The following is a 26,675-nucleotide window of genomic DNA, read 5'->3' as shown; positions in this document are numbered from 1 at the left end:
AGTTGGAATAAGGATAAAACAGCTGAGGTCTAAGCCCGATAAGCACTGCTAGGAGCTACTAGAGGGAGCCGAGTTGTTTGTGTGTGTGGGTCTGTGTTTCTATGACCAAGTGTCTGCGTTATTGTATCAATAATACCTGTGTTATGCTGCCTTAAAGCCTTTCGTGAGATTTAGTATGTGGCAGCAGTTTCACATAAATTTAAACATACATGCATGCATGTCATGTCAGTTAAGAATCCACCAACTGTAGTTAAGTGACTCCTGGCTCAGACAGTTCATTTAATAGAGAGGTTAAGCTGAGAGACACTCAAACTCTGGCTTTATACTCTGACTTTTTGAGAGAGTGGACTTTGCGGAACGTGTTGCTGTAAAATATATTTTTGGTGTCAAAAATGTGGGGAATCAAGTAAGCTAAAAAAAACAACTAGATTTTTTCTGGTTTTGCTCCTTTTCTGATCTCAGTCAACATTGGAGTCAATAGAGTGCTGCAGGAATGATTCCCTCCTCTCAAAGTCAACAAGTGTTTTGAATGGGTTTTTGGTTAGATGCCTGAAATAAGGTCTGTGGTTAACACAAGCTTAGGATACGGTATTTTAACTGTTGTCCAAAGAATTAAAAAAAATATCCTACACTTGATGAATTTTGAAGCTTTTACGTATCTTAAAAAAGTCACTTGCTAACAAATGACTAAATGAGACAACCAAACGTCATCATGTCAACACTAGTCCGCCTCTACCTTCATGGTGGTGTAGTTCGTTTTTAGCCCAACGTTAGCTTTGTACTTCTGGCAATTTCATATAACCTGCAAAAATCATAAAAGTGGTGTTCATTTGTGATGATTATCTATCTGAACTAAACCTCAAAGTATCATAAACGTTTGTTGCCACAGAACTTATTTTCTGCAATAATCCAAAATCCAATGGAAAAATCCATTTGGCTTTGTACGATGGACTGCACTCCTGTCAGTTTGAGGTTCGTAGCGTAAATTCGTAAAGTATTTTTGCCTAGGTAGTTACATTTGTTTGAAGAGGACGGATATTTTTGACATTCTAGTGGAAACATTATGTATGAAGAGTGAAACATTTGGGGTGAGGAGAAGTTAAAGAGACATTTTTAACAGTATTGGACGTCACCCATAACAATCAAGGAACTTACATCTTGTCGAGTATTTTCACCTGCATATTGAACACTTCTGGACTCAGTAATCATCACTTTGTGTTTGTAAATAGATGTATATACAGTAACCCAAAGGTCTTACCTTTGGGTGTGTCTCCCGTGCTCGAGGACGACACAGTGCGACTGCGGTCAGCGGCGGGGCTGTTGGGTGACGGGCCTGCTCCGATGTCTGCCGTTCCAACAGAAATGGGGTTTCCCGGCAGAGGATCCAGGGGCAGCTCGGGGAAGAGAGGCATGATGGCCGCAAGGCGGTTACTGCCACCGTTGGTCAGCCCCGGCTCGACCAGGTCGCCGTTGTACATCTCATAGCCGGAGCTGAGAGAGTGGTCCCTGTCCGTGTAGCTGAGCTCGGACTCCACCAGGGGGCAGAGGAGAGTACCGGGGGTGGGCGAGGGAGGCGGAGGATTGCCGGGCTTCGGTTTCAGTCCCTCAGATCCCAACAGAATGTGACCGTTGGTTTTGGCGGAATTGCTTTTGTTGTTGTGGGGTTTGACCTGGGGGGATGTGGTGTCCGTGAGGAGTTCCGTGGTCGTGTCGTCGTCGTCGTCTTCCTCATCATCCTCCTCCTCCTCGTCCTCCTCATCCTCGTCGTCCTCCTCATCATCCTCCCCATCCTGCTCCTTTGACTCCACTTCCTCTACCACTGCCTCCTCCTCTGTTTTGCTCTCACTCTTTGGCTCCTCTGTCTCATTGTCCTCTCTTTCAGTGTCTTTCTCCTCTTCCTCATCCTCTTCTTCTTCCTCTTCTTCTTCTTCTTCTTCTTCCTCCTCCTCCTCCTCCTCTGCCTCTTCCTTATCCTCTGCATCTTTTAGTCCCTCCTCCTCCTGCTCCTGCTCCCCTTCCTTGTCCTCTACCTCTGCTTGTGTTGGATCTACATTTCCTTCATCTGTGGTGGGGGGACTGGGGCCATCTTTTTCAGCGGTAGGCGTGGGCACCTCCTCCTCCTCCTCTTCCTCCTCCTCCTCCTCCTCCTCTTCCTCCTCCTCCTCATCATCGGGGTCATCATCTGAGATGTGGGGTGTCTCGCTCTGCTCCTGGGGAGGCGCTGCGCCTAACATAGAGAGAGCGGAAGAAAAACGGTTAAGAGAGGAAGTGGGTGGAAAGGAGATACAAACGCAATCAAAGACGGTGTAGGCAGTGAGTAAAAAAGCATGAAAAGAGATTGGAGAGACGGAGGCAAACGATAGAAAAGGAGAATAAAAGAAACAGATGGTGAAGAGACAGAAGGTGGAGGAGGGAGACGAAGAAAGACATGGTTCTCTTTTTTTGTGAATCAGCACAGCCTCCCATACTCAGTGGGACCAGCGTGGGCCGAGCGTTTGGAGCCACTCCACCTCCTATTCATTCACAGACAGACTGCACAAATGTACCTACTGTACACATACTCACACACTCACTCATGCAGATCTTTGCTCAAGAAAAAATCTCCGTTCTAGTTGTTGGCAACCTGAATACAGTAAACAGAGCAACCTAACCTTAGCATGTTGCCCACTGCATTTTACTGACTCAATCACAAATGCCTTAGTGTATATAAAACAAAAAATAACTAACTGGTGACTTTAATGCAAAATAGAATACACTTAGATTCCTACAAGGAGACAAGAATCAAAGATAGGATTCAACCAAGATGAGCTTTTTGAAAGCTGATTAAGCCATTATTATCTCAATATTTAGTAATGCTCTGTAATGCTCATTCAGACAATATATGTAACATTGTTGTAATGTTATGCACGGAGCACTTTTGATAGAGCTTAAGGATACACTCAGTGTATTAAATTAACACCAAATGTAAGCATAACATTTGGTCCAGCATTAACCAATAGACCACAAGAAATACATATGTATACATATTTATCAATCATCCAATCACATGCATCTTCCTGTATTTATCATATTAAAGATGGACGGCATTTATTCCTGGTATCAGATTTTAATAATGAGATATTTAACAACAGCAATTAACAAGGGGAAAACTTGATATGACTCACATGTATGATTAGTCAACCTGATGGGCCTCTCCCGCTCCCTCTCCCTCTCCCTGTCCCTCTCTCTCTCCCTGTCCCTGTCCCTCTCTCCTCCCTCCTCCTCCTCCTCATCTTCCCCATCCTCCTCGTCGTCATCATCCTCGTCGCTCTCTCCCAGAGCCATGCTGGGGCCCAGATGCGGTGGCGGCGGCTGCAGGGGTGAAGACCGGTTGCTGTCATTTTCCCCTTTCTCTCCTCCGTCGTTGGCTCTCTCCTCCTTCTTCTCCGCCTCCCTCTCCAGGGCTTCGATCTCCAGCATCCGCCTCTCCAGCAGCTCTGCCTGCCGCTTCTGTTTCTTCTTCAGCTTCTTCTTCTTGTTCTTGGAGATCTTTCCCACCTGGGACAAAAAAATAAAAATCACAGGAGAGGGAGAAGAGAGGCAAAGACATCAATGAATACAAGGTATTCAAGGAATAAAAAGTTTGGATATTTATTGGAATTGTGAGTTGTGATTTGTAAGTAATGTCCACAAACAATTTTACTGTACATTGATAATAAATATTAGTGCATTTTAAATAGAGCATATCATCACTGTCCAATAAACCAAGGGTTTAAGTGTTGAGAAAACCTCTTTTGAAAACCTATTTTCTCAATCAGCTACTCTGAGTGATATCATCATCATCATGTACATGAACACACAATGTCCTGCCAAAGCAAAAAAGAGTTTGGTTATAGGTTTTCATTTTTTATGTGTTTAACAATTGTGAGGTTTGGAGTGATTAACTCTTAATAATAACAACAAAGAGTTTTCTGAACTTCAAGTATGATTGTTGATTTTTATTTTGATAAATTGATGTTTTAGAGATGCATGGTTTTCACAGGACAGCAATGTTCTAATTAAAGTCCTTCTGATGGGGAAATGCAATGAAACAAATACCTAATTGTATTGCATATAGTACAGTATTTTTGAAAGTCTGAAAATTGCTGTGATCCCATTTATTGGGGATTCATTAAACAAACATTTTTGCTAATTGAGAGCAGTCGGAGCTTTGAAACTACTAACCAATTTAAAACACTAAGAAGACATTTTGCCTACAAATATTGTGGTGCACTCAGTACCGTCCTTGTGCCGCTCACGAAAATCCCACCAAACGGTGTGAATTGCTGTTCCTTACTTTAGGTGTTGTGTGTATGTGTGTTTATGTTTGTGTGTGTGTGCAATCCTCTCAGTTCATACTCACATCTGTTGTACTCACCGGTTTGAGCTGGGGGGCTGTGCTAACTGACAGACATAAAGAAGAACAACAACAATCAGAGGCTTGAAAGTTTCACCGACATCAATCCGTAACACAACCGAGTTCGCACCACGTTCAGTACTCCACCCGCCTGGAAAAGAGATCGTTAGGTTTCGTACATCTTCCCTTTATAGAGCTGATACATACAGAATCTGTAGGTGAAGTGAGAGAATTGCAAACAAATGAAGAAAAAGATTGTTCACACTCCCACAGGCTTATTCGCTTGTCCCAGATCCATAATATTAATGGTTCATTCTTCTCATGCCGGAGAATGTAGCCACTATATAGTACAGCATTCTCTCACCTCAATCAACTGACACCAATCAAAATTTGGATAATAAACTTCAAAAGAGTTCCAGTACAGGGACACTTAATATAAATATATATATTTATATTAAATATATATATATTTAATATAAATATATATATTTATATTAAATATATATATATATATATATATATATATATATATATATTTGCAGGTTTGAGCCCATTTTCAAACATATTTACAAATTAAATATGATCAATCTTTCACATTTTGCAAAAGTGGTGTCTCAATATGCCCGCTCAAATGACAAAGTGGTGCAAAAATTCATTTTAGGAATTAACAGACTTTAGTGTCATCTACTGAGGGTTTCCAGTTTAGCAGCTCAGCAAGTGCAATAATCCTCCATACCTTCAATCTGTTCTGAAACACATCACAAATGTCAAATGACACAAGCAGAAATAAGAGACATTTTGCTAAAAAACACATCTGCACTTATGTTAATGACTTAATTGGCCTCTTCAATCAACACCACCACAGAGCGCTTCTGTTGTGACAGTTGATGGTTGTGCGCCTCCCTTCATTTGTGTAGAAATGTAAGCAGTATAATTGGTCACCCTAAGGCTCAAAGAGACTCCATCCGCTGATGCAAGCAATTGACAGCTCAAGTCGCGGTTCACCGGGAGGACAGGGTTCATGTCGAGTTTGTCGAGACTGTTTTGTTAAGAACTTGATTTCTTCAGTAGAGGAACTTGGTGAAGGGAGATGAAAAAGCAAGACTCTGGGAAGGCACAAAAGGCTTCTCTCGTGAATCCTTTTTCTTTACTGAGCGCTTCGATATTAAACATGGACGTTTTTTCATTCATTAAACACATCAAACAAAAGAAGATTTATTAAATCTTTGATTATTCATGATATATTTGTATTGACTATAGATACCAATTTCAAATCAGGAATATGAGCAATTAACCTCCTACATGTACTGTCAGCTTCCCCCTTTACCTAGACTGACTCCCTGATGTAGACTGTGGATTTAAGCCTCCTATTCCAGACAGCATTCTTCTCTCCTTCTGTTATCTATTTTGCAAGCGCGCCGTCGCTGCATGCTGTTCTAAGCGCTGCCCGAGACTATTGTGATCGGTTAAAAGAAATACAAACAAGATGTTTTTCCAGCGATACAAGAATGATAATGTATGGAGCCAGACCTTTCTTTAGTGCTGACCCAGCGCTGTGGAGATGGCAAAGTTTTGGGAAAAACATATGTAAATTGCAACACTAAGAAATACTTTCGGGAAATATCTTTACAGGCTTTCGTGAAGAGAGTTAGGTAAGAAGATCGACGTCTCTCATGTCTGTACACGAAGCTTAACTTAGCATAAAGAATGGAGACAAGGGGAAACAGCTAGCCTGTCTAGCCTCTTCTCATCATCAACTCTCACCAAGAAATCAAACTTCCCAAAATGTTGCGCTATTCCCCTTAAAATAATCATAGTGTGGGCGTCTACCTGCTGATCCAGACGGTGGGGGGGCTCCAGCTTTCTGCCATTCGGTCGCCTCCATGGCCATACGCCTAACAAAGGCGTCATCTACACACATCAGGATGTTCTCTGGCTTGATGTCCGTGTGGATGATTTTACATTTAGTGTGGAGGTAGTCCAGACCCTGCAGCACCTACAAACACATTCAGATAAACACAGATTTTATTGCTGAACAACATAATCACACTTCTTGTTGAGGCATTTATACACTCTAAAAGAAATGCAGTCCGTCTCTATCTCCCTCCCTTTGATTCCTTCTCTCTTTCCCAGAGCCAAATGAACCATTCTTCTAATGCTTGTCATTCTCTGAGGGCGGAGAGGAGAGGCTGGTGATGTTTTTGTTTCACTGATTCTCTCATTTGTTTCTGTCCAGAGGCTTTTGAGATTGAAGCGGGGAACAGTCTCATTTAATTTTGTACTCATCTTCAGCCTGGCTTTCAAGAGGCGGGAGGCTGGCAGCGGCTGAAACGGCTCAACAACTTCACATGCTCATCAGGTGGCTGAAGGGGAAATGCCTGAAAGCACTGCGTCTTCGGATGGCAGTGGTACTGAAGTGTGAAGTGCACAATAGCATGCGCTGTATTATCATTATTAGGCATTTTTGGGTGTGAATTTTGCTGTGTGAGTCAGTCTTTTGCTCTTTATATATTAGACTTCTTCATCAAGTCAATCTTTTATAGTCCGTGACTAAGTTTTCTTCACCCCCTCCCCCCCGAGGAATTCTAGATAGAAATACTGTAAGTTTAAAGTACCTCTGCATCACAGAATTAGAAGACTACTGCTGAGTTTTAGGTGCGTCATGCCTAAGTCCTATCAAAAAGATTGTTAAAGCTAATCACTTATCACAATGAACACAGTGAAAAGCCTGACATCATGCGTTTGCTGATTGGAGAAAATCTCCGAACACAAACGGAACCCAAACAACATGAGTTGGCAATTTGTCAATAAATGCAAAAAAACTCCACCATGTTTTTAAATGTTAGATTCATGAACTCCATGTTATATATTATATAATATTTATTTTAATTATATCTATTTGCAGGATTATTCAACAAGACAAAGATGACTATTACTGTACCTGCAATGGTTAGATCTAAGTGAAGTGTAGATTTGAACCCTTTTACCATTGTATTTGTCATTTTCCATTTTTTGTTAAAATAGCTAGGCCACCCGCGAATGTATTCAGTGCATGTTCATGCATGTGAGCGCGTCCAACTGGCTTGCACACGGCCGCCTCTCTGCCCTGCTTTTATATGGCGATTACAGCTGATAATGGCATCCGAGGAAGCGTGGCACACATCCTCCGGTTCCCTCTCAGCAATTAAAATGCTCCCAATCTCGTATTATGCACCTTTAATAAATGTTTGACCTGTAATGCACTCTCCCAAAAAAAGCCATGTAATGTCAATCGCAGTGGTCAGATACATGATTTATTCAAATTTTGTGAAAATACAGTCAGCGTTGTCTGATATATTTTCTATAAATAGATCTGGTTTGTGTGTGTGTGTGTGCGTGTGTGTGTGTGTGTGTGTGTATGTGTGTGTGTGTCCTTACCTGTTTGATAATGCTCTTGACACATGGCAGCGGCAGACCTTGGTAGTTGGATTTAATAATCCACTTCAGCAGGTGGTGACCTAGCACTTCAAACACCATACACACATCTGGGACGAAGAGTCAAGGACTCACATTATCATGTCTCTGTCAAGCACACACACACACACATATACTAACACACACACTCCTCTGATCGGGATACGTATGCCGTTTACTCCAGAGATCTTGAAATCATCTATCAGCTGAACCACCATGTCCTTGTTGGGGTCGCCGGGGTCGCTCTCTCTCACCTGGAGCAAAAGAAGACAAAGAGATGAAGCGAACATGACAGGAGGAAGGAACAGAAGAGGAAGTAGGATAAAGAAAGAAAGAAAAATGAAAGAAGAAGGACAACAAAACAGGAAAGACAAGAAAAAAGGAAAGGAAGAGGGAATGGGAGGACTGAAGGAGAATTGGAAAGGTAGAGGAAAAGAGAGCAGGAAAGGAAGAGGACAAGGGAGATGGACGTGGGAGATACAGATGCTGAAAAATAATTCTAAGATGACTGTCCTCTGCACCCACCATGCAAGATAAATGACCAGTGTATCTTTAGTGTTTCTTGTTCACAGAGAAACACAGTGGGGGAGATGAAAGGTGTGAGGAGGGAGGAAAGAGGGAGGCATATTAGGAGGATGAAAAAAGGATGGAGAAACAGAGAAGAAAAGGATGATAAGAAGAAGTAGGAAACACTAAACGCAAAAAGGAACAAACAATGGAACAAAACAAAAAACGATGAAAAGAATAAGATTCCCAAACACTTCAAACTAATCAGATTCTCACACATCGCAGCAGCTTGATCTCATCCAGGGCCGTCTCTGTGTAATGCTGGGCGCTCTTCACCACCTTCATCGCCACAAAGTTCTTCACTCTGTAATGACAAACACAGAAACATGCAGTCATTGTCTTACTAATGGGTCGTTAAAGCCAGTAATGCAGATTAACGTGTGCATCAATATCTGTGACTGATATAGTAATAAAATGTCCCTCACCATGCCTTTATTACACATTTGCATATCACATACCGTTCACACTGCCCACACTGCCATTGGAAATGCAAATGTGGCATTTCAACATTAATACTCAATGCTTTATTCACCAAATGAAGCTCGAGCGTAAGTTCAGTCAGGAAGACTAGTATTGTGCATGTTTAGGCCTGTAGTTTATTTCTAATATATCCGGTCATTCTCTCTCTCTCTCTCTCTCACACATGCTTACTCATAACTTCCTTGCTGTAACAGTTCGGGGCTGTCAGTCGTGATATCAGCTCTTCTCATCAGCTGGTCTTGCCCATCCAATAGCACAGCATCACACCTCCATTTTTAGCCTATCATCTTGCTGCTGTCTCTTTTTAAATATGACTCCCTTTCCATTACGTGCAAACTTCCACCTCCCCATCACCACCCAGTCTTTGCAGATTCAATAGTTCATCAGCCTGCCAGTCTCAGTACTACCTACTGTACTGTATATTATAACATATATAGATATATCTAAAGAGATTTACAAGACAAATATAAAAGACCATATACACAAATCGTTTGATATTACAATCATTTTTTAAAATTACATATTCCTGCAAATCTTTCAGCTTAACTCCATGAATCTAATATTTTTCAGTACAAAGCAATAAATACTGTATTCTTTTAAAAGCATATGATAAGTTATGCAAATGAGTAGAAATCTACCAGAAGCATTAAACCTGCAATAAGAGTTGTGTGTGTTTGTGGGCCACTTGGGGGCAGCAGAAACAAGTGATGAACACAACACTGACATATCACTTTTTAAGTTAATATGACAAACTTGTTTGCAAATAATCGGTCAGTGACTGAGAAAAATTATCATTAATTTGGATAGTCACTCTTTTTTAGCTCTGTGTTTGGTCTCTACCAACTCCTGGGGAAATATCTGGCTCTTTAGCTGCTAAATGCTCCACTATGTTCACCGTGGTCTATAACTGGTACTGAGCAGGAAGTGTACAGTCACAGCTGCCTCCTGTGGACGACAGGGATGCTATGAGAAGGGGCGAGGTTGAGCCAAAACAGTAAAGTTGTAAATGATTGCATGTGAGGAGGTAGGAAAGAAAACAACCCAAGTCTTAATATTTAAATACTGAATATGACCTTTTGTCAAGGACTGTGACTGACTGTAAAGTGTGCTTTAAGTAACCCAACTCCCCCTCACTGGTTTATGACCACCATCAGTAATTAAATAATAATAAGAGTAATTAAAACTAGTGACATGAGTAAATTAGTGTGTGTGTGTGTGTGTGTGTGTGTGTGCGTGTGTGTGTGTGTGTGAGAAAGGTGACACTGGGTTCGTGATACCGTCATCCAGACACCCTGGTTGCCACGAGAGTACAGCAACAACATTATAGTGCAAATGGATGGCTTTGGTGCCAGCGTAAATTGGAGTTGGTTGCAACCCTCGTCCTGGTAACGTGCCAGCTAAGGTCAACAGGTGTATGCGTGGTGTGTGTGGTTTGTGTGACGAGCATGTGTGTGTGAGAAAGACAGCAAGGTGAAGTGAAGGACTGCAAGAAGAGCCTCTGTGTGCATGTGTGTGTGACGGGGTGTGTTAAGGGCTTTTTCTGGGTCATGACATGTTTGTGGTGTGTGTGTGTGTGTGTGTGTGTGTGTGTGTCTTACTGTATGTCCCAGCATAGCCATACGGTGGAGAAATGGCCCCACCCCAACTTCCTGATCACATGGTACCTCCCGTTGAACAAATCCCCGATCTTCACCGGATGATACCCTCCTGAGAGGGATAAAGAGAGAGAGGATGAAGGTTACAGGCGACTGTTGGTGATAACCAGGCAATGACACGAAATCCATTCGTGAGTAAGAAGTGGAGCGACAGCAGCAGAGAGGGAGGGACGTCAAACAAGGCAGAAGATGAGACGGGGGAGAAGCGTTGTGGATTAATTAAAAGAAAAAGAAGAAGTGGGGGGAAAGAATAGCACAAACATTTAAACAAAAAATAGCTGAGAACATAAATGCTGAAACGAATACTTTAAAAAAAAGGAAATAAATCAACAACGTATGAATGTTTGTGAATATCCAATTTTATCGATTATTTATGATGGACTTGAAATTGACGCCTCGTTAGAATTGACCTAATTTTGTACACACCTGTCTGCGTGACTGCACCTGGGTCAATTAGCTGACTACTCTGATTGCGATTGTCTGGCAGCTGACACCATAACCGTGAGCTGAAGACTGAGTTCAAACACGTAGGCACTAAACCCACTCATCCAAGGCTTTTTCATTTTTGCAAAGCGGTTTGACTCACAAAAAAAAACAACATTTGAAACACCTTGTGAAATTAGGAAGGGTATCTTTCATTTTTTTCTACAAACACATAATCAATAATGAAAATAATTGTTAGTTGCAGACCTAGTGGACATTATGCAGTATTTAGTATTGAGCAAATATGAATTGTCCTCAATAGATATAAATAATACAGCACTACACATTTGTAGCAGTCAGACCCTGCAGGAATTTAAGCCCCCATCCAGGTAAGAATGTAATGCATCGTAAACGTTTACACGCTGCCTCTTTTTGTAAATATTGTAGAAACATGAATACAGAATATAGATAAGGTGTAGGCCACACAGTGTAGCTTTTATTAATCTGTTAGGCATCCGTGACCCACTTTGAGAAACCAATATCACAGTTGCATATTTTGTAACAGGAGTGCATACAAAACAGAACAGTATAGGTAAAACAAGGAACATACATCTTAACTGTATATGTGCATCAGTAAATTTGGTTCAATATAACTTACGGTAATTCCGACTTTAAAAAGTTGCCTCTTGCCTCTTTGTTGTTGCCGCGATGACACTACCAGCTGGCACAGAGAGAAGTCTAGCTTGCCAGGGTTTCATTTGTTGTAGGTGTATTTTATTGAACACAAACTTGGTGAATTGAGTAATTTTAAGTGAAGAAGCACAGACACAAGAAGGGTAGGCAGTCCAAAATATGTACAAGGAACACTACAACGAATACTATTACTACTGCAGCTCCTAATATAATATATAATATATAATATACTATAGTTCTCCTAAGAGGGTTACAACTTGGTTTAAAAATGTCTTAAAATGTCCATAAAGAAATAATATCAGAGCTAACACATGAGGGGCTTTTTTAACTTGTTAAGAGCCAGTGAAAAGAAGTCAACATAAATAATGTTGTACTTACTTTTTTCATCCAAAATGTCATGATGTACTATATCATATAATTAAAAGACACCATGGTATATTTAGAATGATGACAGCAAATTCAAACTTAAAACACTACGGCTGCAGATATCGAATGATAAGTGAGGTGTCATTTTCTGTGTTGACAGAATGGGTGTAGCATTTTGAAACTGTGCAGAGCTGTGTGAAAACAATGAACCTCTTAGCCAACAAGCCTCTGGCATCCTAAACCACTGCAGGACTCTAGACTGCCACTCCTTTCTGGCAACAACAAAACAGCCGCCAAACGCTGGTGTCACAACTACCGAGCGTTACACACTGATGGCTACAACGACGCTGCTGCAAATCCCATCGGGGTGAAGGGAGAAATGAGGAAAAGAATTATGGATATGAGCAGAGAGAGGAGACCGTGTGAGACATTGTTGAGCTCTGTACGACAGTTATGGTGAGCTGGGACGGATGAGTAGGTGTCGCTCTGTCCGTCTGCTCGTTTGTCGCTCTGACCTTTGCAGTAGTCCGCGGGGTCCTCCTGCTCCTCATCGTCGGAGCCCAGGATCTCCTCCTCCGGCTCCGGGGGCCCTGCCGGCTCAGGGGGAGGCGGAGGGGGCGGCGGGGGAGGAGGGGCACTCACCGGGGCTTTCTGCTGGGTCTCAGGCCTGTAAACACAACAGTGGGATGAAAGTTAGGTAGCCCATCAGGTCACTTTTTACTGGAAACCCACCTCCCAGCTTGAACGTTGTTTTTTTTTTTTGTATTTCCTGCTGTGACTCACAGCCAGTGCAACTATAGACTGAGCTTTAAGTGCAGATGACTGATATCTGAATAATAACTTGTTGCCGACTGGCATCGTTCAACGGTGATTCATCCAGTACTGAGTTCAGGGAAGCTTTTACATTTGCTGCTCTGAACACAGTGTGTCAGACAGGTCTTTCATGCAGAGGAAGAAAAGGCACAAGAAGTGACGTTTTGTATGTCTGTGTTTGGAATAAATAAAAAAAGAACGACAGGTGGCATGACCATCAATAGTCAGTGTTGCTGAATGAAATAAAGAATGGAGGTGGCCGCTACAGAAAGTCATATTAAATATACAAAAAGTCCAAGAAGACAAAGAACCTTCATTTGACTGCAATGCGGTGAAATCATCAAAAGTGAACGATATACAATATAAAACAGGTTCTAGTCAAAACACCAATAAAACCCAGCTAACTGGTATTTATTCAAGCATTGTCTGCAAGTGGAAGGCCGAGCCTACTTGCAGAACATGCTTATATAAACTGTTGTGTGTGTGTGTGTGTGTGTGTGTGTGTGTGTGTGTGTGTGTGTGTGTAATTCCTGCATTCCCTGAAGTAAACTTCGAGACTGACAATAGAGCACAACACAAGAGGTCTTCTCCATGACCATGGCTGGGCATCATTGATGCAGACAGCATTAATACTGTGATAATATAACCACAGGATCATCTTTATATCAATTCATTATCTGAAGTATTCAAAAACAGGTGATAAAAGCAAAAATAAATCATGCATTGTTATATTGGGTTTTTAGCAATTTTTTAATTATCTTCAATTTTTTTTTTAAGATCTAATGCTCTGATTGTTTTCATTAGAGATGAGGATTACAAGCCAAGATGTCTCAATAGGAGATATTTATTATGATGTAATCAACTGGAGTGACCATAAACGATAATACCTCATCATCGCACAGTCCAAAACATAACTGCATGTTGGCCGACGGGCTGGTTTTGTCTGTAGGTCACAGACAGTCAGGTTGAACCGATCAACACCCACCCAACACCTTAGGCATGAATCACCACAAAACAATGGATACTATCCAAAATCAGACTGATTTTCTTTTTCAAACCTGGAAAAATGTAGAATTACCAGTATGTAGCAGGTACCCTTAAAATGCATGACATGGTTAATGACATTGACATAATAATAAATATAAGAATGGAGCAATTGATGGATAAGACTTGATCAGACACGGTTCGTCTCCCCGGTCAGTCCTCTCGGTTAACAGCCTTGTTCTACTTCCTTTTCCTTGTAAAAAATGGAACTGAGCCCGTGAGAGAGACAACATGAAATCGGCTGCAGAGCCCAGGCTGACTCTTTCTCCAGGCCTGGCTACTTTTTTTTATCATTTGTCTAGCACAATGATTGATCAGCCAGGGGGCTCACGTGGCTATTTGTGGAGGTTTTGGGAACGTGCCTGTAACCGTTTCTGTTTTGGGTCGATCCCACCAAACCTGCCTCTGTGCTATATTGTATCAGGACGCTTTTCAGATTTGGCGTGTTAAATACTACCTCATATTCCTACACAATGTCACGCATGTAATCTATTTTTGTCTAATTAGCCCATTATTCATTACTGCTAATGGATCCTTTAGAGCGGTGATTCCCAACCTGAAGGACGGGACACCCCAATGGGTCGCGAGCTCAATATGAGTGGTCAGGAAAGTTCTTCACGCTATGCAAAAGTATACTTTCTTTGTCAGATGTTCCTCTGTCCTTTGCTTTTTTACTTGCACACCACTGGATGACTTTACCTCTTAAAGCCTCTGAAAATTATACATGAAAAAAACAGATCAAATATATAATATATTGCTCTTTGGTTGATCTTATCTCCGACATAAACAACCTGAAGACATTCAGTTTCAAAGGTTCACAAGCAGAACAATTTGGGAACCCCTGCTGGACATGAAACTACACTATATGCTGCACCTGCAGCACCCACAGTGTGGATGTACTAATGCCATCCAACAAAGATGTCCACATTTTTGTGATTGGAGATTACATTACTTTAATTTTAATTGTATTTTTATTCTGTCTGATGATCCCTCCTGTCACAACGCTGTATTATATGGACTTCTGTAAAGCAATATCATGCTCTGGATGTGAGAATGTAGCTCTGACATTCATCCACATTGGGGAGAAAAGGCTGACATTTTCAATACATTTTTAAAAATTTCAATCAATTTCCTTATCATGATTCAACCGAATCTTCACCTGAAGAAAACTCGATATCCCAAACACTTTAATTTAGACAAACAAGCTCGACAAACACAGGCGACACCTCAGGGTACCGACAACATGATCAAATGCTAAATTAAGACGGAAAAAATATAAACACACAAAGCCGGTGCTTGTGAGCTGTTGTGAAAAATTGCAGTCACAGGCTCAGACACATGATGGAGCCTCTTGGTGCATTGCCATGGCAACTGCAGAGAGAGGAAGGGAGGGAAAAAAAAATCCAGGACACAAAGCGTTAACGTGGTGGCAAGGCCAGCACACACACACACACACACACACACACACACGCGCGCGCGCACACACACACACACACACACACACACACACACACACACACAGACACATCGGCAATGGCTCCTTTTAATGCAGCAGCAAATGACTTGGCATTGAGATTTCATTGTTGTTTTACAACTGACACACACCCACACACACACACACATGCAGTGTGTGTGTGTGTGTGTGGGTGTCAGTTGAGGGCATGTGTCCTTTGCAGCAGGATGTTGCTTCTTTACCAAAGCAGTCACGTAGGGTGTCATACATCACGTCTATAAGCTCAGCGCATTTATAAGGCTCATCTTGCCATTGGCTGGACAAACACTTAGCCTCCCATAACTTTGTGGACCGGAGCCAAGCAGCAAAACAAAAAAAAAAAAAAAAACATTAAGAAAGACGCCACAGCCTGAAAGACAGACAGGCAGCGGAGAGACGGTGGCAGAATAAAGACGGATCGAGTGGGTGAAGAGTCGGAAAAACAGAAAGGAAAAAAGGTTGAGATGAAGAGAAACAAGAAAGAGAAAGAAATAGGATCAGGTCAGATATGGAGAGAAGCATAATCAGACGAATCCAACAACCCAGGAGACAGAGAGACAGACAGAAAAAGATGCGGGCAGAATAAGACAGACGGACAAAATTATACAGATAGACTGGTAAGAGACAAAAAGAAAAAGAAACAGATAAAGAGAGAAATACAGTACACAGAGAGAGCTTTGAAAAAACAGAGGCAGCAGACGAAGAAGAGAAAAACAAAGAAAGGAGAGCGAGAGACAGGAGGAAAACAAATAACAGCATGGACACAATCAGGGAGGAAAACATACAAAACAAAGCTAGATTTGCCTCGTATGTGGGTGGAAGTTTTTTTTCATCGATCCACAGCGTACATCATTCCACCTTAAATTATTCTGAAGAACAGGTGGAGAATTCATTCGTGCTGAGCAAGTGGAAAACACAAGCAGTAACAAACAGGACCCTGACAACAAGCTCAGCTTTGAACACCAAAACACAACAATGCACTAAGGTCATTTACCTTCAAACACACTGTGCGACATTTGTGTAATTAGAAATTAAGATGATGGTGTGTTTCTTTCTGCTCCTGTTTGTGTGTCGACAGACATCCTGCTAGACCAGAACTACGCCGCTGAACTGTACAGAGGGCTTCACATCTGTAACACACTGTCCTTCTTTATTATCCTCCACAAGAACAAATGATTGCTATGATCTCTTTCAGTGTAAAATCTACACAACCATTGTAAACCAAACCAGCACAACCAGTATTTTAAACTAGTGATTCTAAAATGAGTTTCAACACTATGCAGGGTTTCATGCTTTCTCCTACGGTTAAAGGTGCAATAATCAATGTCCTCAACTGATTGGCCCGAATTTACACACGAGCAGCATCAACGTGCTCCTCAACCAAAAGGGTGTACTTCTACCTCGCCTGTGTGCACAGGAGCTACTGTACGTTTACCCCTCACCGTTTATGTAACTTAAAACTTAATTGAATCCGTTTCTAAATAGTTCAAGTTAAGCCAAAGATCATAAACAATATGGTACTCGAGAACACCTTGCGATGGCATCACACCAGCCGTGACGCCAAATCAGACCTTCATTTTGTTCCCAACTACACACCTGTAACGTTTTGTGACTGCGTGTTGCGAGGTTGTGGCGCTATCGCGGTGACAAAATATGCTGACAAACAGACAAAAACACCTGGCAAAGCACTCAAAACCGCTTCTGTGGCAGTTCATGATACAGCAGGTGTCTCCAGGGCCACATTTCGCCGTGATCACTCACGCTGTCGCGGCTGGTAAAAAGCCATACAACATTATTTGTGTGCCACGGTACCATAAAGGTTTTACGACCACAACTCTACGACAAATGATCACTGTCGTTTTGCCAGCCACGTGTTCACTGGTAGGACAAAATGCACCCAGCACTAACTGGAGGTGGGTATACTGGAAGAGCTGATCGGCATCAACACTTGAGCACTTGGGCTTGACAAGAGTGTGTTTGTGCACGTTTGTGATCACCTTGCCTCCAGGCAGAGGGAGAGAAGCATGAACCGTCAAGAATGTCCTGTGTGTACAGTTAAAGTATTTCTGTTTACATGTAAAAGTGTGTTTGTTGCTGAGCTTATGAAGGCATTGTCCACTCCTGCAGTAATGTTTACAATAGGGCATTACAGTTATGTTTTTCATGCACAAACTACATTCGTGAAACACTGCTTTGAAACTGGCAGCGCTGTTCCCATACACTGCGGAGGTACAGGTTGAGACAGGAGTCTCTCAGCCTATAACCTGGTAAGTAAATGGCTGCAGAATGTGCCTTCCATCCTTCAGCATGTTGTCATGTGTCTGGACATGTCCAGGCTGCTTCTTACACCTTAACCCAAGCGTAAGTGTGTGGACAGATCTGAGCGCACACGCTACCCGGCGTTTTCAGTGTCAGCCTTTTCCACTCTCACGCCCACGGCGATGGCATCTGTAGCGCCAGTGTTACATTTTCAACAGCCCGGCACGTTTTTTCCAGATCCAGCATGCTTTATCTGAAAATGATCACACAAAAGAGCCGCTAAAGAAGACCGTTCACACATAGAATGGCTCGTGACGGGATTAGTTCGGATGTTGTGGTGCACTAAGCCAACTTGAAAGGTTTGACATGTTGCTAATCACAAGAGGAGAATGTCCAAGCTCCATATTTCACACCTGAAAACCAGTTCTGTCATCTGCACAAGTTCATCATGGCCGCAGTGGGAATGCTACTTTGAGCTGAGGTTTATGGAAAGTATTGAAAAATAAAGGCGATCCGACTGGATCCTTTACAAATCGAAAAGCAATTTTTCCTCGTAAATTCCTCATCATACCACACAGTTTAACCGTGTCTGCACTCTGCTGCTGTAAATAGCTGACTTGACAGGGCAGCACCGAAAATATCAACAGTGTCAAGGTGAAACAACTTCTAGATCTACCCTCAAAACAAGCATTAATTTTGATATAAGAACACACTGTCATCATGACAATGCAGTTTAAAAATAGGTCATGAATATACACTTTAATTGTTAAATAACATTATGTCTAAATAATTTGCTAAAACAGCTATGCCCTGTAGTTTGTAGTGTTATTCTTAGGGAGTGTGATTTGGCTCTCTAGTTAATATTTACAGCAGCAGGATGGTGTAAGTGGACTCAAGGACCAACATTTCACCTGGTGCAGCAATCATGGGGCTCACTGATGTCTTTTAATAACAACCACATAAATAGTTCATATGCTATTCTCATGTTGAATCCCATCACTTTTACACTGGGTCTTTCAATGCATTAATACGTTTGAGGTCCATGAATCTGCATATAGGGACAACTCCCAGTGTTGTTTTAAAAGGTATGGAGCTGTGAGAAAATATTTCACTGGACATGATTATTTTGAAATGATGATGTTGGTAGAGACAGAGTTTAATCAGCCTTCTGTGTTGTCAACACACAGTTCCTTTTGAGAATTCCAGTCCATACATATTTTTGCTGTTGAGTTTTTTTCTGCTTGCGTGGCGACTCCTCCATCCACAACCAATTTAGTAACTGAACCAGTTGAGAAAATTCCACAATTGCTCATTTATTTGTGTTCGCTTGTGGGGAACCTGGGTCTCACTGTGTTTGTCCCATTTAATGACACATATCTACCAAACGTGAAAAAAATAAAGTAAAAGATTTCTTTTCTTGAAAACATCAGTGAAAAGACATGAGAGTGATGAGTAATGAGCACTTTGCTATGATGTGTCAGTGTTGTTCTTTCTGCTATCGCCGGGCCAAAATACATGCAGTTGTGCAATAAATAGCTGCAAAAATACATTATTCATTTCAGCATTTTTCTATGAAAAGAATAAAATGCATCTTGAACACTTTTCTCTGCAATTCAATAATACATTTTTCTATTTTTTCTTTTCTCTGAATTTTATAGACCAGACAAAATAATATGAATTGCAGTTTTCTATATCCTCCCGTGTCTTTTTTATTAATTTAAACAAAAAATGTCATCCGCATGCCTTATGAGAACTGACATCAATGACGTATCCTGCTGCTAATGACAAAGAAAACCACGGAGCGTGGCCGACACATCTCCGACCGCCGAGAAGCCGCACGGAACAGTTGACCGCTCCGGAGTTCAAACTTGATGACTCATCCTTAAACATGTCTCGTTATCACCAAGGTAACAGGTATTCCTTAGCAACAAGAGCATCATCCTCCACTCGCAATGTTGAGGCGTGGGTTTCAGACCGCGGGTGTCCTTCAGCTCTGCTTAACCATTCCAACAGTCCCTACCTCTGATTGATTCATCGTTAATCTTTCATTCTCTCTGTTGGACAGCTGACTCACTCTCTCCTCTCCTCCGGAGTGTGTGTCTGTGTGGAGAACTGAGATCTCACCTCTATTTTCAGGATGCAGCCTGCCGTCTCTGACTGCACTGCCCCCACGTAACCTCTATCTGCACCTTATGGCTCAGCAGGATCCCGTTTCATACCGCTAGCCATCATTTCAATACATTACCACAGGGTGCAATGCTAAATTCCCATACAGCAGACAATATGAATGTGAAAAAAAGGCTCCTGCTTCTTTGAGTCTTTGAACTCCAGGGGGACTTTCCTCAGCGAACAGGGTGGATCAACAAGGCAAGAGAGGCCCAGATAGCATCAGCCCCAGTGCATGTAAATGAGCCTTGCATTGTTGGACTCACAATGGACACAATGCAGCACAACCAGAGATATCATCTTTTTAATTCCATGCAATCTTCTTCCTTGACAAAATCTGGCACCTACATTACCCACACACATGACCAGATTCAGTTGTGTTATGCTAGTAGCAGTTAATGTAGCCACTAGCCGCTGGCCTCAAGCGGAGATGGGGAGCAGGCTACGGAGATCTGCTAAGCGAACCTTTTTGTAAATCAACACATCCATTGTTTTTTTAATTTTCTAAAACCTGCACATTTCAGTCACTCATGCAGTTTTATATATAAAATACTGTTATAATAGCTTCCAACCACTTGGAAAGCAAAGCTACTCAGCAGCATTCTTAAAGACAAAACCTTGTGTCATCTTTAGAGCCACCAGCTCTGCCTTCGCCACGTAGAGAGCCGTGCGGAGGCAATAGATATGCTCTGAATTTCATTTTTAACACCTTTATAACATGAATTGAAATCACTAGCCTTTCCATCATATTGAATAATATTTTTAGTAACTAAACACCTGACATTGATTTGTGTTCACCTGATAAGTTGCTAAGAATATTGCCTTTCCTCAGGTGAGTTTGCAACATCCTTAATGTTGAAAATGTTTTTAGTTTCCCTCCAATAGCCACATGGGACCATGATCCATAGTATGGATCCAGGCTGTGTGAACCTGGTTTCAAAGAAGCAACATTCCAGACAAATGACCAGTATCACTAACCTGAAGAGCCTTAAGAGACTGGCTGTGTAAAACATCTGGTGAGTAACGTATGTGTTACTGTCACCTAGAGGAACGTTAAACCTTTGACCTCTCCAGTGCTTTCAAAACCATCCAGCCCATCAAGCTTGGCGAGAAGCTTGCAGGTACACCGCAAAATGAGCGGTAATGTTAGACTGGGATATTGTGCACTGTGTGTTTGGAATGTGTTGTGGAGCTGTTGCCTCCTTCCAAGTGTCCTCTGATGACTCCTAAATCACTGGATGCATCAATGAGAGCAATGCAAAGGAGCACAGAGGTCAAATAGAAAGATTAATTAAACATTTGTAAAAAGATTAAATTGCATCTCTTGAAAGACTAAGGAGCTAGAGATTGATTTTCTCAATGATTATCTGATCTAGTAGGGCTCCCATCAAGGAGAAGGCAGTAGAGAGAGGGAATCTCACCGGCTCCTCAGAGCACAAATCAATAGATAAGTATTATCATGATTAGATAAGCTGATAACACAGCTTACTTATTCATTATACAGCACAGATACAGTTGCACAAAACCTGCTTTATTTTCCATGCAGGTAGTGTTTTCTTTTCATTTCTATTTTCTAGTTATTCTTCATGTTGAGATTAGGATTGCCCGTTTGCATCATCTACCTCTTGTTCCCTGAGCTGCTGTAACAATTGAATTTCCTTTCAGGGATCAATACAATTGATTCCATAACTAAGGCGCTCCAGCCAGCTAGACAACATTGCAAAAATATACACAATGCAATTAAATGAATCTATGAATTTTACAACACTAAATATGTGTTTTATCAACAGCCATGCATCCTGCAGAGATGCTGTTACACAAGACAATGACCTGGTTCCCCCTCACACACTTCACTGTATGTCTCTATGGATAAACGCATCAGATAAATGGCTAAAATCATGAATGTAATCCGTAGTTTAGTCAGAACGATATAATGGGGTTGCAGTGTTTAGTGCAGCTCGCCATGATTAAGCTAAATGCTGTATAGCTTCTAATGAATAGACACAGAAAAACATAAGTACTCGCAGGATTCAGGCCGCACCGATCTATAGAGGCGGAATCGACTGTCATCTGTGTGCCCCACAGGCAGCCGAAGGATACAGGACCACATGCTACGCTGCATTGACTGAAGTCTACAGTAGATATATAATGCATAGCGTACACGAATACACAGGGGGACAAATGCAAACACATTTAAAGGCATGGAAAACCCTTGTGATAAAACCAGTTGACTCGGATTAAAATTTGCTTTGGAAATCAGGAGCACTGCACTACATGGCTGGTGGGGTGGCGCATGTGTACACAAAACACACACACAGACACACACAGACACACAACGCCTTGAGGCAGTGGAAGTCAAGTGACACGACTGCAGACCGAGTGGGACAAGCACATTTCTATCTCCTAAACACAAAGACCGACATCCACATCCCCAAACACACAAAAACATTGATGCGCAACAAGAAAATATTCATGTTTTTTGTGTGTGTGATGTGTGTCTGTTGCACAAGAAGCCCTTACTCTGGGCTTCATGGTTTCTTCTGCTCAGTATAGAAACATCTAACAACACTTCCTATGCACAGAGCCGCCGGGTATCTACTCCATCTTTCATTGTGTGGTGCATTTTACCCTATGCAGCCCTTTCAATATAGTGCACTCATTCACTGCATTCTGTATTTATACATTCCAATGACGTCAGCCGGCCACAAAGCCTGGTATTATGGAGGTTACATCCGCCCACACTCAGTTACAGCAAGCGGGAGTCAAAAGAAGCCATGTGTACGTATGTAAAATGCAAACGCAAACTACTGTAGGCACACAAACGGTAAATACACAAACATGTCTATCAACTGTATTCTCTCATACAATGGTATGAAATGTTCATCACCTGCGGTACATGACCCAGATAGGGATGCAAAAGGATCAGAACACTCCATAAAGGTCTAGTCTACCACTGCCGTGATCGGTTAGCTCGTTTGTGTTATTGTGTGACTTTAAAAAAAATCAAAGTCTGGTGGCTTTAGCGAGAGCATAGATTGATACAACAGCTTTAGTTCTGCCACCGTGCGGTAACTCCTGTCTGATTCTCTAAGCTGGGGGGCATGCTGGCCGCCGTCTACTGTAGGTAATACACTGACTATGGTTAAGTACCTCATACAACCCCATTAACACACATCTCAACTATCCCTTCCACCATAAGTTCAACCAACGCAGTCAGAAGTCCACAGTTTTGAAGGTAGGTTGTAATATTCCATTTCAGAAGTTCAAACCAGATTAACGGCAGATATTTTGACGTCCTTGCAGAAAAGCATGCATACGTTACTTAGATTGAGGCAAAAAGATAAAATAATGAACTCCTGTGTCTTAATAAATGACTTAACTTTATATAAACGATGCTCCACAATGGCTTGCAGTAATTAAAACCCTGTAAATGTCTTGTTGAAGAGAAATGTAGACTCTTTTTATATACATTTTAATCTGCCATTCGAAACAACACAGAAGAATCATGCACTTGCTGGTTTGAGACTGTTAATTATTAGCACTGCTGCTGCAGCCTGCTCTACACTCCCAAGGGGCTTCATTGACAGCAAAGCCCCCAAGTCGAGCTAGGTAGAGATAATCCTCCTGAAAAGTAACACAGCGTTATTAGTTTTGTGAAGCAGGCTCTAAATCATTTCTATTAATCACTGCCAATCAAAGAGGATTCCACCATTAATGAGATCTATGTATACTGTGTGTGTATATATATATATATATATATATATATAGCTGTGCCTCAGCACTACAATAACATTCAACATAGACCTGTCAATCCAAGAAAAATAGCTCGTTTTCACGTGTTAATGTGGATTGACGTTTTTTCCATGTAAGTGTCCAAAACCACATACATTTCCAAATTCAATTTCTACAAATTACCTTTCTACGAAGGACCAAAATTGCGGTTGTTGATTTGAATGTGTTTCAGGGAAGACGTGTTATCTTTGGACCTTCTCTGGTGTGACATATCCAAGCTCAACAAGGAAAAGCTTTGAATGCTTGAAAAACATTAACGCTTGTGAAGAGTGGTTGAACTATTTATGACCCCTTTTTTCAGACATTTATTCTATTCTGAAAAGAAACTCAGCAAATTCACTCTGAAAATACAATCAATAAACAGCTTGCCTAATGTCTTTTTCTAATGTTGTCTTTCAGTTCTAAACATCTCAAGACCAAGGGAAATCTTGCACCACTGAAATCTTGACTCAGGTTTTGCTTTCTTAAAAACAAACTTTAGGACTGCAGCTAACAACTGTTTTCATTATAAATGAATCCGCCTTTTGTTTTCTTGATTAATCAATTGGTCTGTTAAATGTCCAACAATAGTGGAAAGATCAGAGATTCCTTCAAATGTCTTCTTTTGTCCGACCAACAGTTCAAAACCCTGTAATATTCTTTTTACTGCAATATAAAGAATGAGAAAAGGAGCAAGTCCTCACATTGGAAAAGCTCAAATCAGAAGGTTTTCTTTGCTAGATAAATCACTGAAACAGTTCATCAATTATCAAAATTGGTGCCAATCAACCTATCGACTAATCGTTGCAGCTCTTTAACACTTGAATAAAACACTGAGTAGTGTCTGCAGGTATTCCTGTCCGATCACAACTCCCACCAATAAGGAAGGGAGGAGAAAGAGAGGTGTTAATTGAAAAGCAATTTTGGATTTATGAAACGTTTCAGCTAAAACAAAATGACCACAGCCCCTCTTCTTCAAAACAAGAAGTCACACCTCATCTTGAACCTTGTCTATTAGTCTGGTCAATCCAGCACCCCTTTGACACTTTATTTCCCTCATTATTTCTTTTTTTCTTTCCCCTTCTACCTGTTTCGGAGGGCCATGTGGCGCAGGCGGAGCACGAACAAAGCCAGACCCCATTTCTTCTTAGTGGTCAGACACGCGCTTAGCTCCATAGGGTAGGTAAGAGGGATCGCAAGAGGACAACGTACAGTAGCTCCCGCTCTCAGCTGTGGACTCTCGGATACAACAGTGGAGGGACGAGACGAACCCAGCCTTGAATTCCAGCTGAAGTCACATGGGACTGTGACACCCACCTGCGAAGGATCCTTCTCAATGCCCAGTTTGGAGTAAGTATAAAGGCACTAATGCACACAAGTACTGTAACATAGGCCCAGATGCATCTATTTTATACACAAAACAGACGCACACACCATATCTCACATACAGATCTGAAATGCAACACATTAGCACCCCTCCATCAGCATGACCCTAAAATACACTCTGAGCACTCTGAAAACACATCCAGTGTCAATTATGCTTCCACACTCTGTTCCCAAAAATATTTTATGATATGATTTGAATGTCAGCTCACTAAAATACCACTGTCTGGAGCCAAAGCTTTACATATAGCTGTTAGGACAGAGTAGAAAAGGTTGCTTTTAGTTTCAAGGCAACGGTCAGCGCACCTGCAGAAAGACCAGCAGCGTTATGTGCAAAGCCATCATTTTTTTTTACTGTTTACTATCCCTGTTTTCTGGCGCGTTCATGACGTTGAAGTGACACACCAGAAAAACCAAAACAACGGCATGCTTGTCAGCTGGCAGTGGGAAAGTAGTCTTCTGGCTATTTTTAGTGGGCTTTCTTGTGCTTAAAAAATCCTGCATTTTCATGCTCATTTTGGTGGGGAAAGGGTATTAGTATCTTATTCTATTAAGTGGCGTAATTAACTTAATTCCAATTAAGTCTGCATAAAAATAACAAAGACAATATGTGACATTTTGATGTGCAGAGTACGCACATCAAGATGGCCACGCCCTTCTCTGCAGTGTGTGCCAACGTCAACAGGAAGACATTGGACGTATTGGACGTCAGCGCCACTTGACAGATCTTAAAACTAGAGGCCCGGGCGTGAGCCGAGCGTGCAGAGTTGGCATGTTGACAATCTGGAAGTGTTTCAAGGGCCCATAGCTCGAGAAAGCCCACCCACTCGGGCCTGATGTGGGTCGACAACAACACCCATGGCCGCGCTGCAGGACGAGACAACAGCTGAACAGTGTCCTCAGACACAACGGATGGATGTTGTTCTTCAGTTATGCAGCAGATGAGTGACTCAGTCCTACAGGGCATGAGGCGTAGATGAGGGGTTACGTGCGCAAGAATGTACACGCGTATGTGTTTGTGTGTGTGTGACTGAAGCATATCAGTCACACATCCATATGCAAAGCCGCACAAACAAACACATGGCTCCCCCCCCCCACACACACACACACACACAAACAGGCCATTATCATTCCACTGGTTCAACGCTGCTGCATCAATAGAGATTATTCCCCCGGTGACCTAGCATTACCCAACACACTGCGCAAGTCTGCAGAGAGCCATCTATCTTCTCCCTCCATCTTCCCTCACTTTCACTGCTCTCCTTCGCCCTTCTGCTTTCCATCTTTTGTCTATCCGAGGCTCCCCAGCCGTCTCCATCAGCTCTCTCCTGAGGTTTCGGCTGTCCTTTCCTGTTCTCTGCTCTCTGCTCTCTGTGGCTCAATCTTGGTCTTTATCTCTCCAGCGTTCTTCCTCAGGCTTTATAATCTCTTCTTCTAGGGCTATCGTCCTTGTACCACGTTCCACTGCTCGTCTCCTCCAAAAATGAAATTAAAAAAATTAAATGTCCTCCCTCTTTCTTCCCTCACTTTTCCACCGTTTCCCTGTTTCTGCTGAGTATAACTTACAGAGTGTCGTAGCAGTAAAGTCGACTCGAGAAAGACTAACACGCTGATGGCAGATAGCTGTAAAATAAAGAGAGAAAGGCCCTGGCTGCATGCTAACTGTCCACACTGCAGCTAAAGGCATTACTTAGTAAGATAGGGGAACTAAAGGAGAATGTTTTTCCTCAAGTTT

General features: G+C 41.9%; 1 protein-coding gene across 3 annotated transcripts in view; it reads right to left on the bottom strand.

The window, feature by feature from the left end:
- srpk2 (SRSF protein kinase 2) overlaps nt 1-26,675 on the bottom strand; it is a 58,975-nt gene that overhangs the window by 7,967 nt on the left and 24,333 nt on the right. For all 3 annotated transcript variants that reach the window (XM_076089437.1, XM_076089440.1, XM_076089438.1), the window contains 9 exons: nt 12,528-12,679; nt 10,474-10,582; nt 8,612-8,699; nt 7,995-8,082; nt 7,793-7,899; nt 6,206-6,371; nt 4,382-4,422; nt 3,165-3,537; nt 1,259-2,227 (listed from right to left, as the gene is read on the bottom strand). In XM_076089437.1, the coding sequence (XP_075945552.1) occupies nt 1,259-2,227; nt 3,165-3,537; nt 4,382-4,422; nt 6,206-6,371; nt 7,793-7,899; nt 7,995-8,082; nt 8,612-8,699; nt 10,474-10,582; nt 12,528-12,679 (2,093 nt within the window). The remainder of the gene's footprint in view (nt 1-1,258; nt 2,228-3,164; nt 3,538-4,381; nt 4,423-6,205; nt 6,372-7,792; nt 7,900-7,994; nt 8,083-8,611; nt 8,700-10,473; nt 10,583-12,527; nt 12,680-26,675) is intronic.

The sequence above is a fragment of the Anarhichas minor genome, unplaced genomic scaffold, assembly GCF_050575085.1.
Source record: "Anarhichas minor isolate MPS153535 unplaced genomic scaffold, ASM5057508v1 ptg000011l, whole genome shotgun sequence".
Lineage (NCBI taxonomy): Eukaryota > Metazoa > Chordata > Actinopteri > Perciformes > Anarhichadidae > Anarhichas > Anarhichas minor.
Note: the sequence above shows the minus strand (reverse complement) of the source record. Positions and strands in the feature narration are given on the sequence as shown.